This window comes from Choloepus didactylus, chromosome 15 (genome assembly GCF_015220235.1).
Source record: "Choloepus didactylus isolate mChoDid1 chromosome 15, mChoDid1.pri, whole genome shotgun sequence".
In the NCBI taxonomy this organism is placed as follows: Eukaryota; Metazoa; Chordata; class Mammalia; order Pilosa; family Megalonychidae; genus Choloepus; species Choloepus didactylus.
Window position 1 is genome coordinate 41,853,857 of NC_051321.1, and position 19,302 is coordinate 41,873,158.

Consider the following 19,302-nt stretch of genomic DNA (forward strand, 5'->3'; position numbering starts at 1 on the left):
CTTGGTGCTTAAATATTCCAGATTATTATGTTTTCTTGATGAACTGACCCTTAATATATAGTGTCCTTCTTTGTCTCTTTTAATTGTTTTACTTTTGAAGTCTACTTTGTCTGATATTAATATAGCTACTCCTGTTTTTTTCTGGTTGCTGTTTGTATGAAATACTTTTTCCCAACCTTTCACTTTCAGCCTATTTTTGTCCTTGTGTCTAAGGTGAGTTTCTTGTAGACAGCATATAGGTGGGTCCTGTTTTTCAATCCATTCTGCCAGTCTGTGTCTTTTTACTGGGGTTTAATCCATTAACATTTAGTGTTATTACAGTAAGGGCAGTACTTTCTTCTATCATTTTGTCTTTTGTATTTTATATGTCATGTCTTATTTTTTCCCTCTCTCTCTTTTTACCCTTCCTGATAATCTTCATTTCTACACTCTTTTCCAAACCTCTTTCTCCTGTCTTTTCCTATCAGCCTGTAGCACTCCCTTCAGTATTTCTTGCAGCGCCAGTCTCTTATTCACAAACTCTCTCAGTGTCTGTTTGTCTGGAAATATTTTAATCTCTCCCTCATTTTTTTTTTTTAATCTTCATTTTATTGAGATATATTCACATACCACGCAGTCATACAAAACAAATCGTACTTTCGATTGTTTACAGTACCATTACATAGTGGTACATTCGTCACCCAAATCAATCCCTGACACCTTCATTAGCACACACACAAAAATAACAAGAATAATAATTAGAGTGAAAAAGAGCAATTGAAGTAAAAAAGAACACTGGGTACCTTTGTCCGTTTGTTTCTTTCCCCTATTTTTCTACTCATCCATCCATAAACTAGACAAAGTGGAGTGTGGTCCTTATGGCTTTCCCAATCCATTGTCACCCCTCATAAGCTACATTTTTATACAACTGTCTTCGAGATACATGGGTTCTGGGTTGTAGTTTGATAGTTTCAGGTATCCACCACCAGCTACCCCAATTCTTTAGAACCTAAAAAGGGTTGTCTAAAGTGTGCATAAGAGTGCCCACCAGAGTGACCTCTCGGCTCCTTTTGGAATCTCTCTGCCACTGAAGCTTATTTCATTTCCTTTCACATCCCCCTTTTGGTCAAGAAGATGTTCTCCGTCCCACGATGCCGGGTCTACATTCCTACCTGGGAGTTGTATTCCACGTTGCCAGGGAGATTCACTCCCCTGGGTGTCCGATCCCACGTAGTGGGGAGGGCAGTGATTTCACCTTTCAAGTTGGCTTAGCTAGAGAGACAGGCCCACATCTGAGCAACAAAGAGGCATTCGGGAGGAGGCTCTTAGGCACGACCATAGGGAGGCCTAGCCTCTCCTTTGCAGCAACCGTCTTCCCAAGGGTAAAACCTGTGGTAGAGGGCTCAACCCATCAAACCACCAGTCCCCTATGTCTGTGGTCATGTTAGCAACCATTGAGGTGGGGTAGGCGAATACCCCTGCATTCTCCACAGGCTCCTCAAGGGGGCACGACATCTTTTTTTTTTCCTTGTTTTTCTTTCTTTTTTTTTTTTTTAACTTTCCCTTCTTTTTTAAATCAACTGTATGAAAAAAAAAGTTAAAAAGAAAACAAACTTACAATAAAAGAACATTTCAAAGAGACCATAACAAGGGAGTAAGAAAAAGACAACTAACCTAAGATAACTGCTTAACTTCCAACATGTTCCTACTTTACCCCAAGAAAGTTACCTAATATAGCAACATTTCTGTGAACTTGCTTCTACTGTATCCATCAGAAATTAACAGACCATAGTCATTCCTGGGCATCCCCAGAACGTTAAATAGCTTATCTGTTCTTCTTAGATTATTGTTCCCCCTTCCTTAATTGCTCTCTATTGCTAGTTCCCCTACATTCTACATTATAAACCATTTGTTTTACATTTTTCAAAGTTCACATTACTGGTAGCATATAATATTTCTCTTTTTGTGCCTGGCTTATTTCGCTCAGCATTATGTCTTCAAGGTTCATCCATGTTGTCATATGTTTCACAAGATCGTTCCTTCTTACTGCCGCGTAGTATTCCATCGTGTGTATATACCACATTTTATTTATCCACTCATCTGTTGAAGGACATTTGGGTTGTTTCCATCTCTTGGCAATTGTGAATAATGCTGCTATGAACATTGGCGTGCAGATATCTGTTCGTGTCACTGCTTTCCGATCTTCCGGGTATATGCCGAGAAGTGCAATCGCTGGATCGAATGGTAACTCTATATCTAGTTTTCTAAGGAACTGCCAGACTGACTTCCAGAGTGGCTGAACCATTATACAGTCCCACCAACAATGAATAAGAGTTCCAATTTCTCCACATCCCCTCCAGCATTTGTAGTTTCCTGTTTGTTTAATGGCAGCCATTCTAACCAGTGTTAGACGGTATTTCATTGTGGTCTTAATTTGCATCTCTCTAATAGCTAGTGAAGCTGAACATTTTTTCATGTGTTTCTTGGCCATTTGTATTTCCTCTTCAGAGAACTGTCTTTTCATATCTTTTGCCCATTTTATAATTGGGCCGACTGTACTACTGTCATTGAGTTGTAGGATTTCTTTATATATGCAAGATATCAGTCTTTTCTCAGATACATGGTTTCCAAAAATTTTTTCCCATTGAGTTGGCTGCCTCTTTACCATTTTGAGAAATTCCTTTGAGGTGCAGAAACTTCTAAGCTTCAGGAGTTCCCATTTATCTATTTTCTCTTTTGTTGCTTGTGCTTTGGGTGTAAAGTCTAGGAAGTGGCTGCCTAATACAAGGTCTTGAAGATGTTTTCCTACCTTATCTTCTAGGAGTTTTATGGTACTTTCTTTTATATTGAGATCTTTGGTCCATTTTGAGTTAATTTTTGTGTAGGGGGTGACGTAGGGGTCCTCCTTCATTCTTTTGGATATGGATATCCAACTCTCCCAGCCCCATTTGTTGAAAAGACCATTATGACTCAGTTCAGTGACTTTGGGGGCCTTATCAAAGATCAGTCGGCCATAGATCTCAGGGTCTATCTCCGAATTCTCAATTCGATTCCATTGATCTATATGTCTATCTTTGTGCCAGTACCATGCTGTTCTGGCAACTGTGGCTTTATAAGCTTCAAAGTCAGGGAGGGTAAGTCCTCCCACTTTGTTTTTCTTTTGTAGAGTGTCTTTAGCAATTCGAGGCATCTTCCCTTTCCAAATAAATTTGATAACTAGCTTTTCCAAGTCTGCAAAGTAGGTTGTTGGAATTTTGATTGGGATTGCATTGAATCTGTAGATGAGTTTGGGTAGAATTGACATCTTAATGACATTTAGTCTTCCTATCCATGAACATGGAATATTTTTCCATCTTTTAAGGTCCCCTTCTATTTCTTTTAGTAGAGTTATGTAGTTTTCTTTGTATAGGTCTTTTACATCTTTGGTTAAGTTTATTCCTAGGTACTTGATTTTTTTAGTTGCTATTGAAAATGGTATCTTTTTCTTGAGTGTCTCTTCAGTTCGTTCATTTCTAGCATATAGAAACATTACTGACTTATGTGCATTAACCTTGTATCCCGCTACTTTGCTAAATTTGTTTATTAGCTCTAGTAGCTGTATCGTCGATTTCTCAGGGTTTTCTAGATATAAGATCATATCATCTGCAAACAATGACAGTTTTACTTCTTCTTTTCCAATTTGGATGCCTTTTATTTCTTTGTCTTGCTGGATTGCCCTGGCTAGCACTTCCAGCACAATGTTGAATAACAGTGGTGATAGCGGGCATCCTTGTCTTGTTCCTGATCTTAGAGGGAAGGCTTTCAGTCTCTCTCCATTGAGTACTATGCTGGCTGTGGGTTTTTCATATATGCTCTTTATCATGTTGAGGAAGTTTCCTTCAATTCCTACCTTTTGAAGTGTTTTTATCAAAAAGGGATGTTGGATTTTGTCAAATGCTTTTTCAGCATCTATTGAGATGATCAATTGATTTTTCTCTTTTGACTTGTTAATGTGTTGTAATACATTGATTGATTTTCTTATGTTGAACCATCCTTGCATGCCTGGAATAAACCCCACTTGGTCATGGTGTATGATTTTTTTAATGTGTCTTTGGATTCGATTTGCAAGTATTTTGTTGAGGATTTTTGCATCTATATTCATTAGGGAGACTGGCCGGTAGTTTTCCTTTTTTGTAACATCTTTGCCTGGTTTTGGTATTAGATTGATGTTAGCTTCATAAAATGAGTTAGGTAGTGTTCCATTTTCTTCAATGTTTTGAAAGAGTTTGAGTAAGATTGGTGTCAGTTCTTTCTGGAAAGTTTGGTAGAATTCCTCTGTGAAGCCATCTGGCCCTGGGCATTTATTTGTGGGAAGATTTTTGATGACTGATTGGATCTCTTTGCTTGTGATGGGTTGGCTGAGGTCTTCTATTTCTTCTCTGGTCAGTCTAGGTTGTTCATATGTTTCCAGGAAATTGTCCATTTCCTCTACATTATCCAGTTTGTTGCCATACAGTTGTTCATAGTATCCTCTTATAATTTTTTTAATTTCTTCAGGATCTGCAGTTATGTCACCTTTTTCATTCATTATTTTGTTTATATGGGTCTTCTCTCTTTTTGATTTTGTCAGTCTAGCTAGGGGCTTGTCAATCTTGTTGATCTTCTCAAAGAACCAACTTTTGGTGATATTTATCCTCTCTATTGTTTTTTTGTTCTCTATGTCATTTATTTCTGCTTTAATCCTTGTTATTTCTTTTCTTATACTTGGTTTAGGATTGGTTTGCTGTTCATTTTCTAGCTTCTTCAGTTGATCCATTAGTTCTTTGATTTTGGCTCTTTCTTCCTTTTTAATATATGCGTTTAGTGCTATAAATTTCCCCTTTAGCACTGCTTTTGCTGCATCCCATAGGTTTTGGTATGTTGTGTTCTCATTTTCATTCGTCTCTATATATTTAGCAATTTCTCTTGCTATTTCTTCTTTAACCCACTGATTGTTTAGGAGTGTGTTGTTTAACCTCCAGGTATTTGTGAATTTTCTAAGTCTCTGATGGTTATTGACTTCTAATTGTATTCCATTGTGGTCAGAGAATGTGCTTTGAATAATTTCAATCTTTTTAAATTTATTGAGGCTTGTTTTATGTCCCAGCATATGATCTATTCTGGAGAAAGTTCCATGAGCACTAGAAAAGTATGTGTATCCTGGTGATTTGGGATGTAATGTCCTGTATATGTCTGTTAAATCTAATTCATTTATCAGATTGTTTAGGTTTTCAATTTCCTTATTGGTCTTCTGTCTGGTTGATATATCTATAGGAGAGAGTGATGTGTTGAAGTCTCCCACAATTATTGTGGAAACATCAATTGCTTCCTTTAGTTTTGCCAGTGTTTCTCTCATGTATTTTGTGGCACCTTGATTGGGTGCATAGATATTTACAATTGTTATTTCTTCTTGCTGAATTGCCCCTTTTATTAGTATGTAGTGGCCTTCTTTGTCTCTCAAGACATCCCTGCATTTGAACTCTATCTTATCTGAGATTAATATTGCTACACCTGCTTTCTTTTGGCTGTAGCTTGCATGAAATATTTTTTTCCATCCTTTCACTTTCAGTTTCTTTGTGTCCCTGTGTCTGAGATGAGTCTCTTGTATGCAACATATTGATGGTTCATTTTTTTGATCCATTCAGCGAATCTATATCTTTTAATTGGGGAGTTTAATCCATTTACATTCAACGTTATAACCGTGAAGGCATTTCTTGAATCAGCCATCTTATCCTTTGGTTTATGTTTGTCATATTTTTCCCCTCTGTCTATTAATATCCTTTATTGTACCCATACCGAATCTCTTTAGTACTGAACCTTTCTCCAAGTCTCTCTGTCCTGTCTTTGTTTCTCTGTCTGTAGGGCTCCCTTTAGTATCTCCAGTAGGGCAGGTCTCTTGTTAGCAAATTCTCTCAGCATTTGTTTGTCTGTGAAAAATTTAAGCTCTCCCTCAAATTTGAAGGAGAGCTTTGCTGGATAAAGTATTCTTGGCTGGAAATTTTTCTCACTCAGAATTTTAAATATATCGTGCCACTGCCTTTTCGCCTCCATGGTGGCTGCTGAGTAGTCACTACTTAGTCTTATGCTGTTTCCTTTGTATGTGGTGAATTGCTTTTCTCTTGCTGCTTTCAGAACTTGCTCCTTCTCTTCCGTGTTTGACAGTGTGATCAGAATATGTCTCGGAGGGGGTTTATTTGGATTTATTCTATTTGGGGTTCGCTGAGCATTTATGATTTGTGTATTTATGTTGTTTAGAAGACTTGGGAAGTTTTCCCCAACAATTTCTTTGAATACTCTTCCTAGACCTTTACCCTTTTCTTCCCCTTCTGGGACACCAATGAGTCTTATATTTGGATGTTTCATATTATGTATCATATCCCTGAGGTCCATTTCGATTTTTTCAATTTTTTTCCCCATTCTTTCTTTTATGCTTTCATTTTCCAATCTGTCATCTTCGAGGTCACTGATTCGTTGTTCAACTTCCTCTAGTCTTGTACTATGAGTGTCCAGAATCTTCTTAATTTGGTCAACAGTTTCTTTAATTTCCATAAGATCATCCATTTTTTTATTTAGTCTTGCAATGTCTTCTTTATGCTCTTCTAGGGTCTTCTTGATTTCCTTTGTCTCCCGTACTATGGTCTCATTGTTCATCTTTAGTTCTTTGAGTAGCTGCTCTAGGTGCTGTGTCTCTTCTGGTCTTTTGATTTGGGTGCTTGGGCTTGGGTTATCCATATCGTCTGGTTTTTTCATATGCTTTATAATTTTCTGTTGTTTTTGGCCTCGTGGCATTTGCTGAACTTGATAGGGTTCTTTTAGGATTTGTAGACCAATTGAAGTCCTTATCTCTAATTTATCAGATCTACAGCTTCGTGGAGTACACTTTCTCTAACTAACCAGCAGGTGGTGTCCACGAGTCACCTGTTCTCCACAAGCCAGTTCTCCCCTGCTTAGCCTTTTTGGTGAGTGGGGGAGTGAGTCTTGTGGGGTCCAATTGGTGTACCAAGCTTGCGTGTGTAGTTGGTTTTGCCTGCCCTGTATATGTGGTGTGTTTCTGGGCAGTCAGGGAGGGGAGGGGGGTGGCTCTAACAATCAAATCTCCCTGGTGATCCTAGAGTTTTAAGGCTGCTGCAATAGTCTAATCCTTCAGTTCAGTCCTGCCACAGTTTGTCTCTGCCACTGACCCACAAGTCCTTGGTATTGGCGTATGGCTCCTGAGACTTGCAAGTGGGCCCTTCTTCCACGCCGTGCACCCCCTGGTCCTCTGTTGAGGGATGACTGTGCTATGTCACAGGTGAGTGCCGTCCCCCCAGGGCAGTTCTGGGCTGCTGGGCTGTGTAGGGAGGCTCCCAGCCTGGTGAAATGATGGCTGAATGGGGCTTTGTTAATTCACACTGCTCTACCTTCCCAACTCTGGGACAATCAGCTGAGGTTGCAGGGAAGGCTAATGTCCATGCCCAGTTTTGTGGTGTGTGCCTGTTATTTGAAGCACTTCCATCACACTGGGTTGTCTGGGGCAGCTCTGGGCTATGGGGCTGGCGATGGGCAGGAGTGTTTCCTGTCCACCAGGATGATGGCTGTGAGCGGACACCCCCCTTTTCTTGGGAAGTTGTGGTGTTTAGTGAATTTTCTCAGCCACTGGATTATTGCGTTTTGTCTCAGAGCTCTCCTAGTTCTGCTCTTGACTTGATCTGCCCAAATTGCAGGTCTTTGAAGCTTTCTGTATTGGGCTTCTTAGAGTAATTGTTTTAGAAAAAGAAAAAAGGATTAAAAAAAAAGGGCCCTCCTCAGAGATCTAATGGGTTATTGAAATGCTAAGAGACAAAGCAACCTGGGCCATTAAGGAAAGGTCCACAGGGCAGAGAGATCATCTTTTCTTCGGGATTTGCATATGCGCCTCAGGGCCTGAGCTCTGGCCTGATCTCTGCCCTTCCCCTTTCTATGTTCACCAGAACTCCAAAAATCCTCCGCTTTTATTTTGGAGTTTTTCGTGTTTTTTTTTTCTATGCCTGTCTCCTCTCTGCTGGGCTGGCTGCTCTCAGATTCTCTGGTGTCTGGTCTCCGTCTATCTATGGTTGGAGTTTGGATCAGCAGAATGAGTTTCCGATAAGGGCTGCCACTGCAGTTCTCCCTTCTCCTTCCCGGAGCTGACAGCCCCTCCTCCCACGGGACTGAGCCTGGCAGGGAGGGGCGCGGGTCCCCTGGCCGCAAAAACTTACAGATTTCCCTGATCTCAGCAGTTCCACGTTTTCATGAGTGTTGTATGAAGTATGCCCAAAGTCAGATTGCTCTGTGGTGTCCAGTCCACGCAGTTCCTGGCTTTCTACCTACTTTCCTGGAGGAGTAACTAAAACATACAGCTCACCAGTCTGCCATCTTGCCCTGCCTCCAGTTCTCTCTCCCTCATTTTTGAAGGACAGTTTTGCCAGATACAGAATTCTTGGCTGAGAGATCTCAAATGGAGTCGAGAGGTCACTCTGGTGGACATTCTTACACACTATATAGATAACCCTTTTTAGGTTTTAGTGTATTGGAATAGCTAGAAGTAAATACCTGAAACTACCAAACTCCAACCCAGTAGCCTTGACTCTTGAAGGTGACTGTATAACAGTGTAGATTACAAGAGGTGACAGTGTGATTGTGAAAATCTTGTGGATTGCACTCCCTTTACCTAGTGTATGGATAGATAAGTAGAAAAATGGGGACAAAAACTAAATGAAAAATAGAGTGGGATGGGGGGATGATTTGGGTGTTCATTTTTATTGTTATTTTTTATTCTTATTCTGATTGTTTCTGGTATAAGGAAAATGTTCAAAAACAGATTGGGGTGATGAATGCACAACTATATGATAGTACTGTGAACAGTTGATTGTATACCATGGATGACTGTATGGTATGTGAATATATCTCAATAAAACTGAATTTTTTTAAAAAAAGGTAAACTCATGAACAGAAAGGAAGAGGAATTAACAACTTTGGCTCTTACAATAACCCTTAACAGTGGCAATCTTCCCTTGTCTAGGCTAAATAATTCTATCTCTAGAGAAGGTTCCTAAGCAAGCAACGAAAACATTTAGAAAAGTAATTGTTGATTTCTATATGAAGTTTGTAGCTAAATTCATTTTACATACCTGAAAAATTCAAAGTTGAGACAAGCCTTTGGCAAGAAAAACTTATCATCTTGTTTGAACCAGAGTTTGCTCATAGCTGTATCCTGTGATAGAGAAACAATTTGGTTAGGAAAATATTCAGCGAAAACATTCAATTGAACCACCCTTCCTGAGGAGATGGACAGAGGCAATGGTTAAGAGTTTTATTCTGGAGAATCTGACATCTCATGGCCTTGAAGCATACTCAGAGGGTTACCAGGTGTGAAGTTCAAGAGAGAAGTTACTGATTCCAGTAGCACAGAAAAATAAAACTTCTATCTCCCCTGGGATAGGAAGATGTGGTCACAGTGAGAGAAGAGAGAGATCAGAGGACCAATACCCACTTTCCTGTCTCTTGTCTTTCTGGGTAATGGGAGACAGATGTAGGATCCTTAAGGTGGTGTGGCAGGCAGCGTCCAAGATACCCCCAACAATTCACACCTCCTGAGATGTGTACCCTTATATAGACCCCTCCTATGCTGGACCAGGGCTGGTCTATTTGACTAACAGAATATGATGGATGTGATGTATGACACGTTTAAGATTAGATTATAAAATACACTGCAGCTTTCATCCTGGTCACTCACTTTCTCTCTTGCATCACTCACTCTGAGGGAAACTGGATACCATATCAAGCAATCTATGGAGAGGCCCATGTGGTAAAGAACTAAGGCCGGCCAACCACCACACAATTCAATTTAGAACAGAATCCCCCAGCCCTGGTTGAACCTTCGAATGATTGCAACCAACAGCTTAACTACAACTGACAAGAGACCCTGAGCAAGAACTACCCAATTATGCCAAGCCTAGATTCCTGACTCTCAGAAATTATGTGAGATAATAAACATTTATGGTTTTATGCTGCTAAATTTTGGAGTAAAATTTTTTTTTGCAGCAATGGATAACTAACACAGGCAAGGATGAACAAATAAGTCTCTACCATGACACCCCGCTTTACTTAGACCATACTAAAAATGGGCTTTATTGCTCACTTGAAGTTACCTCGAAACTGACTAGATATAAATGGTTTAACTTTCTCCTTAGTTTACTCTGAAAAGTCCTATTTAAAACAAACAAACAAAAAGTAAGAGAAGTAAAGCTTTCTCTTTGCATAAACTAATATATCTCATTAAAAATGTCCAATTTTTTTTTTAATGGTTGTTTTGTTAATAATCTAGTTACTGGAGATAAATTATATTTGATGCTCCTAAACACTGCTTCTTGTCTCATGGTGTTAACTGAATGTTTGGTAATTTGAAGAAAATAAAAAGAAGATGTATGGTGAGGGAATACTTGCAAGAGGTTTAGAAAGAGGAAATGCCATAATAACTTGTTCCATTTTTCTACACAATTTGCCAAAGGTATAAAATGACATGAAAAGAAATTCTAAAAAATAAAAAAACAAAAAACCCACTTCTCAATCATGCTTCCCACTTGCTTATAACTCCGTTAACTTCAAATAGTCACTTTGTCATTGTACTGGTTTGAAACTGATACTGTACCCCAAGAAAGACTATGTTCTTTAATGCAATATTGTGGGGTAGACTTACTGTGGGTGTGGCCTTTTGATTTTTTTCTATGGAGATGTGACCCACCCAACTGTAGATGAGCACTTTTGATTAGATTATTTCCACGGATATGAGACCCCGCCCTTTCAGGGTGGTCTTAATTAGATCACTGGAGTCCTTAAGATAGCCAAAAGCCCACACAGACACAGATGATTGGAGATGCAGACAAAAAGATGTTTGGAGATGCTAAGCTAAGAGATGAAGCCCAGAGTTTGCCCTTAAGAAGCTAAGAGAGGACCCCCCAGATGCTTAGAGAGATACGCCCTAGGAGAACATGCAAGGATGCACAGGAGATGAGAGAGAGAAGCTAAGAGAGCAGAAGCCCAGAGACATTTTGGAGAAAGCCGTTTTGAACCAGAACCCAGAAGCAAAGAACCAAGAGACACCAGCCACGTGCCTTCCTAGCTGACAGAGGTGTTCCGGATGCCATCGGACTTCCTTTAGTGATGCCTTAGTTTGGACACTTTTATGGCCTTGGAACTATAAATCTGTAACCCAATAAATATCCTTTATAAAAGCGAGTCCATTTCTGGTATTTTGTATAATGGCAGCTTTAGCAAATCAGAAGAGTTATAATGAGAATTCTTTTGAAGGGCAGGAAATTCAACAGCTTCCCTTGGACATGCACTCTTCCAGGCTTTAGCGATTCTTTCTTATTTCATGATGCAGCATAAATCTATTTTCTTATTGTGTCTTCAGTGGATATGGAAACGTGGCTGCTACCTTTGCACAGGCTTGTGGGCCCAGCCCAGACTTACTTTTTCTCCTGCAAAGAAAATAATTCCCTAGATTCTATGTTGTTTAGTACTTTTGTTTGCTTGCTTGCTTTAACATTTCTAGCCTTCTAACATTCCTTGTGGTTATTATTTTTCAACTTTTCTGTCACCTTTTAAGATGTTAGCCCCCCAAATCAACAAAGTACCAAATGCAAGAAATCATCTCTCTACTCCCTTCCATGTAACAGGTCTGTTCTCCAAATTTAAAATCAATGATCCTAATGTGTTACCTTAATAAGAGCAGGGTATGGTGTCGCCTCTTTTTCTAATGATAAAATCTCAAAATTCGTAGGAATAAATTCATTCTTTGTAGGAAGTTTAAATTTTCCATTCAGGTCAGCATTTTGCCATTTCTGCATAAATAATGAGAAACACACACATACAAGCAAATTAGAATCTGATTCAAGAGTTCTAAAATAGTTTTCTCAACTGCCAGGCAAAAATTAATTGGATAAATGCCACATAGCAGTTTTTCCTTCATATATGAAAAGGCCAGTAACAAGATCTATTGATGAGCTTCCTGATCTTTCTGGTACTAATGAAGGTTTTGCAGTTACCTATCTTTCCTCTTTACACATCTCCAAATGACCAGCTGAGGTTATTTGCCTCCATAAGGAGATAATGTTTGCTGTATCTTTTTAAAGAATGGATGACAACCTTACAGGATGTATTCCCACAACTGCTTAACAACTGGTCACTTATATAAGACTCAAATTTCTGCTACACTAAGTTACTTACATGTATGGCCTGAAAGCTTGGCTAAAGGAGGCTTCATTCACTTCAATACTTCTTTTGAAGGCCTGGTCCATTCCTTTCCCAGATGACCATATGAACGTTCAAGTAAGCCAGTAAATAAATCAAGCACAAGACTAAAGATAAAGTTCAGGTTTAAGTCTGAATTGTGGGACAGGACTAACATAAACTGGAGGTTGGACCTGTTTCGTGGGCCATTTCCTGAAGTGCGAAAGACCACAGGCCATTGATTATTGATTGCCAGTAATTCTGGGTTCAGTAATTTAGTCTTCAGCTGATGTGGCAGAATGTAAGTGCAGTTCTACTTCGATCCCTTCATTTGCACCGTTTGGCATGGGGATGATGCAGATGTTGGCCATATTACAAGCAGCAGTCTTCAAAATGGCTGCATAGTAGGGACTGGGAAATACTTCACAAGCAATTTTACTGCTGAGTTCCCAGATAAATTTGTTTTTCAAAATTCCCGTTTGGGGCATGTTTGTCACGAGAGTTTGGTGAATAGAGCAGTCTCTTTTGTCTTAGGAATATTTCAGATCCAGGACCAATTCACAGAAGAAAGATTTATATTCTCACACACTGATGTGCTTCAGTGCTCTCCTTGCACACCATGAATATGTGAGAGATAAGTGAAGCATCGGATGACTTCCTTTCTTATACTATTTCATCTTTTTTCTCTATTGTCATTATACAGGTCCATTTAAGAAATGTCTATTACTTGAGTTTAACTAGAATCTAGGCAGCACAAGGCTTTGAGTAAAGGACTCAATCTCAAAGTTACATAGCCAATGAGAATAAAATAAGTATAGACAAATAGACAAGGCTCAGAGTAAAATATGATTACTGATGAAAAGGGTAAAATACTATCTATCTAAACATACTCGTTTTGAAACAAATCATGGTTCCCCTATATTGACAAAAAAAGCAATGACATAAAATGGGGCATGGAATATAGTGCTTCCTAAGGTGAAGACAGTACGAACCTCAGAGATTGCTCCTAGCCTGTGTTCACAACAAGAATGCAAGCTCTCTGGAGCCCTTGCATCTTGTCTCTTATGCTCCCTACTTCCATCTCTACTCACCTTTCTTGGCACCTTCACATCTCTGTGTACTGTGTACTTCAATGCTGAGTACTAGAGTCTGCTTTATAGCTCTCCTGGTTTGACAGACCCATGCCATTTCCTCATATAAAAACCTAAGCTCTCGATCTTCATCTCCTTGTTCATCTCTCAGAACACTATCGACATTGCTGGGTTATCATTCTCCACATTCTGGGCCCTCAGCTGGTAGACCTAGGAGCTCATGTGCATCTCTCACGTATCAGACTTATTCACAAATGGATTAACTCTACCTTAATGACTTCATCTGATATAGCTTCTTGTTTATACTGGGTTCCATACCACTCTTCTGTGCGATCAGTTTTTCCTTCAAAAGATTTGGAAACTATTGCAACCCTAGAGATAGACGGAAAAAAAACAAGCAGAAAAAACTATAAACTCATTTTGCATATAAATTTATAGAACCTAACTCATGAAAACAGAAATAATATCAAGAACGTGTTGGGCCTCAAAGACAGCAAATCCTGTAAGGCTTCGTCCAAACAGGCCATGTATATAGAGAGGTTTCTGACCATAGCCCTTGTAATCCTTTGGTAATAGCCCATCATTTTTAGTGTGAAAAAGTGCTTGCAGGAGATTCTTCTAGGTATGCTATTGACTAAAATTTTTAAAATGGAACAAGGTCAGTTGAAAAACAGTCTTTAAAAAAACAAAAGCAAGTGCTCCTTCCTAGGAACAGCTCAGCTCACACTCAGAGTGAACAGGAATGGCTAACAAAATCTGTTGGCTCAGCCAGAGATTCAAAAAACCACAAATATACCAATGGAACTTTCATTATTACTTGCTAATTTGTGCCATATTTTTTTTTCTTACCAGAGACTAGCATCAAATATATCTTGTCCCTATATATTGGCTTCTCTGCTGCAAGAGGAAAACGGGACAAGACCAAGAAATCTCTGTTTTCTGGCTTATTAAAAGCTTTCTTTCATGGGACGGTAGAAATAGCCCAGAAGAGAAGTCAGACAGAAAAAAACGTTCAGGGAGGGAGGGTAAAGGTAAATTGATGTCAAAAGGTAAGTTAACAAAAGATTACAGGAGTGGAGGAGCAAAAGAAGCTCTGTACCAGTGGAACTCTGTAAACTGTGGAGGACAATCAGGGACATTTCTACCCCCAGAGTCTTTTAATTATCAAAGTTGGAATCACTATCCTTGCACTAGCAGACTCAACCCCTTGCTGGGACCAACACTGTTTTGAATCTTGTGGCTCGAGGATTTCTAGGCCAATAGTTTGGATAGCATAGCATGAAGTCAGTCCTGTTATGGTTCCACTTCTCCCTGATGTACCAATTCAAAGAACAGGTCCCTGTCTGTTCCTACTTGTTCTCACCTGTCCTCCTAGAGGTTTGGTTCCAGCCTTCGAATATAGGCCTCACCACTGAAAACACAGTACTTGCGATCGAAACTTCTCTGTATTGAATATCCATCCATTTCCAGAATCACAATCTCAGTTCTATATGTCCCTTGTTGGACCTCCCCAACAACAATGCCTGGTTGTCTGAACCACTGTGTATTTCTTATCACCATTCATTCCAGACAAAATATTCTACCTGGCTGACTGGTCTTGTTCTTCATCATACGCTGTTGAGTAGATACCCTAAGACCATGACTCATCTATCTGTTGCTTTGATTGACTAATCTCACAGCTTCAGGTGTTCCTGGTCTGGTCTACTTCCTCTGACCAATACCACTTCCAGAAAACATGCTAAGAAAGAAATATGTTCCACAGATACACAGAGGAATCATAAGGTTTAGCAGATGAAAGAGTTCTATTATCCTGTGCAGAAGGAAGTAATGTACATTGTTTTTTTTTTTTTAATACACTTTTTATTTTGAAATAATTTCAAACTTACAGGACAGTTGCAAAAATAATACAAAACCCTGAGATTTCCAACTGACAACCATCCAGATACCCAAGATCCACCAACTTTTAACAATTGCTACATCCATCCATCCCATCCATTCATCTATTTTCTAAGCACTTGAGTATGGTTGTATACATCATGCTCCTTGAACACGTAATACTTTTCTATACTTTTTCTAAGAAATAAGACATTATTTATGCAACCACCTGAAGTACAGCAATCAAGTTCAGGAAATTTAACAATGATTATAAAGCTTACAGTCTGAATTCCAATTTTTAAAAAAATTCCCAGTAGTGTCCTCCTGGGCATTTCATCCTCTATTATTAGATCCAGTCTAATATCAAGCATTGCATTTAGGTGCCATTGTCTTTTTAGTCTGTCTCTCTTTTAAACTGTGGAAACATATATACAACATGAATTTCCCCTTCACAGAATTAGGAAGAGCTCCTACCTCTTTAATTTTTTTGGAAAAGTTTAAGAAGGACTAGTGTCAATTCTTCTCTGAATGTTTGGTAAAATTCACCAGTAAAGTGATATGGTCCTGGACTTTTTTTGTTTGGAGGTTTTTTAAATTACTGATTCAAACTTTTGTTATTGGTCTGTTGAGAGCATCTATTTCTTCTTGAGTTAGTTTAGGTAATTTGTGTGTTTCTAGGAGTTTGTCCATTTCATCTACGATGTCTAAGTTGTCAAAGTTATTCATAATATTCTCTTATAATCTTTAAAGGGATTTGATTTCTATGGGGTGAGTAGTAATGTACCCTCTGTCATTTCTGATTTTTGTTATTTGCAGTTCTTTCTCTTTTTTTCATTCTCAGTATAGCTAAAGATTTTTTTTATTTTATAGATCTTTTCAAAGAACTAACTTGGGTTTTGTTGATTTTCTCTATTCTCAATTTCATTTATCTCCACTCTAATCTTTATTATTTCCTTTCTTCTGCTAACTTTCAGTTTAATTTGCTCTTTTTCTAGTTCCTCCAGGTATGGGGTTAGGTTACTGATTCAAAATCTTCTTTTTCAAAGTACGCATTCAGAGCTATAAATTTCCCTCTCAGCACTGCCTTGGCTGTCTCCCATAGGTTTTTGTATGCTGCTGTATCCTCATTTTCATTTGTTTCAAGATACTTCCTGATTTCCCTTGTGATTTCTTTTTTGACCCAATGGTTGTTTGAGTGTATCATTTAATTTCCACATGTTTGTGAATTTCCCAGTTCTCCCTCTAACATTGTTCTCTAGTTTCATTCCATTGTGGTTCCCTTTTGAGAGAACTGTGTAAAGAGCGAATCAAACTCTCAATGCTATGTGAAGCATATGGGGTATTTCTTAAGGGTATTCTAGGCATGACAGAGGCTATTAAGACTCACACTTAGAACCTGCTTCCACTCCTGCTGATTTCTCAGAAGAATGGACTGGTTCTCAAGGAGACCCCTAAAAAATAATTTAGGAAGTGGAAGAACCTGGAAGAGAGGTATTATCCCCATCTTCTCTTCCTCAAGAGTTTGTTACATAGTTGGCCTTGGTTTCCCTGAATGATAGCCCAAGCATCAGAGTAATGGGCAAGGGACTGATTACAACTTGTGAAGATTAGAGGATTGACTTGGTAGTGGACTTGCCCTCCGAAACCAGAAAAATTTAAACTCAGTTCTGAGGGAGGAAATAAAACATTTCAGGGAAAGTTGCTAGGCTAGATGCTCTGGAGGACACAGAAAGAAGCAGCACAACTGAGACTATCTAGTCATGTTTAGGTTAAAAGCGGGGGGTGGGGGGGTGAAGGAGGATTTGTCAGTGCAATACTTAGGGATTTAGATAGTTATATACCAAAGTAAATTGTATGGGTAACATTTGAAATGCTATCATAAGGAAGTACATATGAAATAGAAAAAGACTGTTCTCAAACTAGGCACATATCAAATATTAGACTAACCAAAAAAAGATACCTTTGCATACTAAGAGTTAATGTACCATTAAGTGATTCAAAATTGAAATACACAATGGAAGGGTATATACTTTTTAAAGCATTTTAGACTATCTGCAAGAAATCTAATTATGCTAAAAAATCGCTTTTATGACAGTTTTCTCTTAAGCACAAGAGCAAGCAATGCTATTCTACACTTAATTCTATCCACAATGAACTGTCTGCTGGTATGCTACTGACACAATCCTCAAAAATAAGAGAAAAAATGATCTTTTCTTATACTGAAACTTACAACAGTGAGAAAAGGAAAGCTGTCTAGAATGAATACTGACAATGGACTTCAAGTCAGCACTTTTAGAAATATTAAGAGGGCATCAATAGCTGTTAGAGCTGGATGGGACTCAAATTAGAAATAATAGGCTTTCTGACTACAGACAGTAAAAGTCAAAATGGTTCCCAAAAGAATGAATTCTTGCAAGTGATTCCTGAGAGAGAAAAAGGGAAAAGACATCCAAAGAATGAGGAGAAATTTCAAAGGTGATTGTGATGAATTTAAAAGGAATTAGTGGAAAGGGTCTGGTCTTGGCATTCAGATACTTGGATTCTGGTTGTGATTCCAACTCACTTTCTTTGAGATCTTGCCACAATCACAGTTAAGATCTAAATTAGGAAAGTTATATAGTCTCTTTGAGCTTCAGTTTCATTACTTTTAAAATAGGGGTTCAAACTAGATGAACTAGTATTCTACTTCTAATAGTATTCTATAATATCATTATATCAAACTAGACTTTAAAAAGATACAAACAAAAGAAGGAAGAAGGTGCAAAAAAAGAAAAAAAAGTCTGCTGATGAGATTTGTGGTGACTTGGAACTATGTACTCCAGAAAAACATGTTCTTAAACAACTCCTGTGGGTGTGAACCCATTGTAAATAGGACCTTTGGATGAGGTTACTTCAGTTAGGGTGTGGCCCAAAGGACTCAGAATGGGTCTTAATCTTATTACTGAAAGCCCTATAGGGAAGGCCACAGAGAGAGGAAAAGCCAGAAGGAGTAGCCAGAAGCTGAATGTCAATGGAACCCAGAAGAAGCCTCCACGTGCACTAACTACCAAGTGAGAGGAAAGCTAAGGATCAAGGATCACTGGCAGCCAGCCCCAGAATGCCCTGGTCATCTGAGAGAAAGTATCACCTTGATGATGCCTTGATTTTGGACTTCTCCTAGCCTCAAAACTGAGCCAATAGATTCCCATTGTTTAAGCCAAACCATTTCATGGTATTTGCTATGGCAGCTAGGAAACTAAAACAAGACTGAAGATGAAAGAATTAATGAAGCCTAGTCACAGGAAGGCTAAAGAACTGAAGAAACTGAAGCTCATAAAAAAATGCTAGAAACCATTTTTTAAAAAGAGTTTCTTAAAGTAAGAAGGAAGCAAGAAAGTTTAGGCAAAAAGCTTAGAAAAGTCAATCAATTTTTACTGGGCCCTTAGCTTAAATTCTGAGAAATAAAAATAAAACAGCTCCTACCTATAAGGGTCTCATAATCCAATAGGACACATTACTTAAAGTAAAATGCGACAAGCAGATTTCATTTTAACAGATGATAGGACGATTACTCTCTTATTTTCACTGTCTCTAAACTGCAAAGGTGGACCAAACAACAGAAAAAAGGAGTTGAAGCTTAGGATCAGGAATGAGAGAGCAGCTAACTGATTCAAATGGGGTCATATCTCCAAGCACTCAAATTCTCTGATGCTTAGGCAACTAACAAATCACAGGAGGACAACTGTCCATAACCTCCAAGTGATGCTGGAAAACAAAAGAGGAGGCCAAAGTCTAGAAATGGGCAAATGCTCTGATTTTCAAAAAAGGGAAAGGAGTAGAGCCTAAAACCAGAAGCCAGTGGATTAGGCACTGACCCCTGACAAATTGCTACGTAGAGTCAACTGTCAGACATTTAGACAAGAAGACAGCACTAGAATCTGCATGGATTCACCAAGAATAACTCCTCCTAAACTAATGGTTTTATTTATGACTTAAGGCACATGGCAAAGACTATAGTTATATTTGTAGATTTAATATGGTAAAATGAGCACCAAATGAAAGGATAAAGGCAGGTGGGTGGGGATGATGATGGAATAGTAAAGGGAAAAGTCTCAGCATTCAAAAGAAC

The 19,302-nt window shown here is 38.7% G+C and overlaps 1 protein-coding gene across 3 annotated transcripts in view; it reads right to left on the reverse strand.

The window, feature by feature from the left end:
- IDE (insulin degrading enzyme) overlaps positions 1 to 19,302 on the reverse strand; it is a 157,465-nt gene that overhangs the window by 36,329 nt on the left and 101,834 nt on the right. For all 3 annotated transcript variants that reach the window (XM_037803782.1, XM_037803780.1, XM_037803781.1), the window contains exons 12-14: positions 13,589 to 13,691; positions 11,718 to 11,840; positions 9,126 to 9,208 (exon numbers count right to left, since the gene is read on the reverse strand). In XM_037803782.1, the coding sequence (XP_037659710.1) occupies positions 9,126 to 9,208; positions 11,718 to 11,840; positions 13,589 to 13,691 (309 nt within the window). The remainder of the gene's footprint in view (positions 1 to 9,125; positions 9,209 to 11,717; positions 11,841 to 13,588; positions 13,692 to 19,302) is intronic.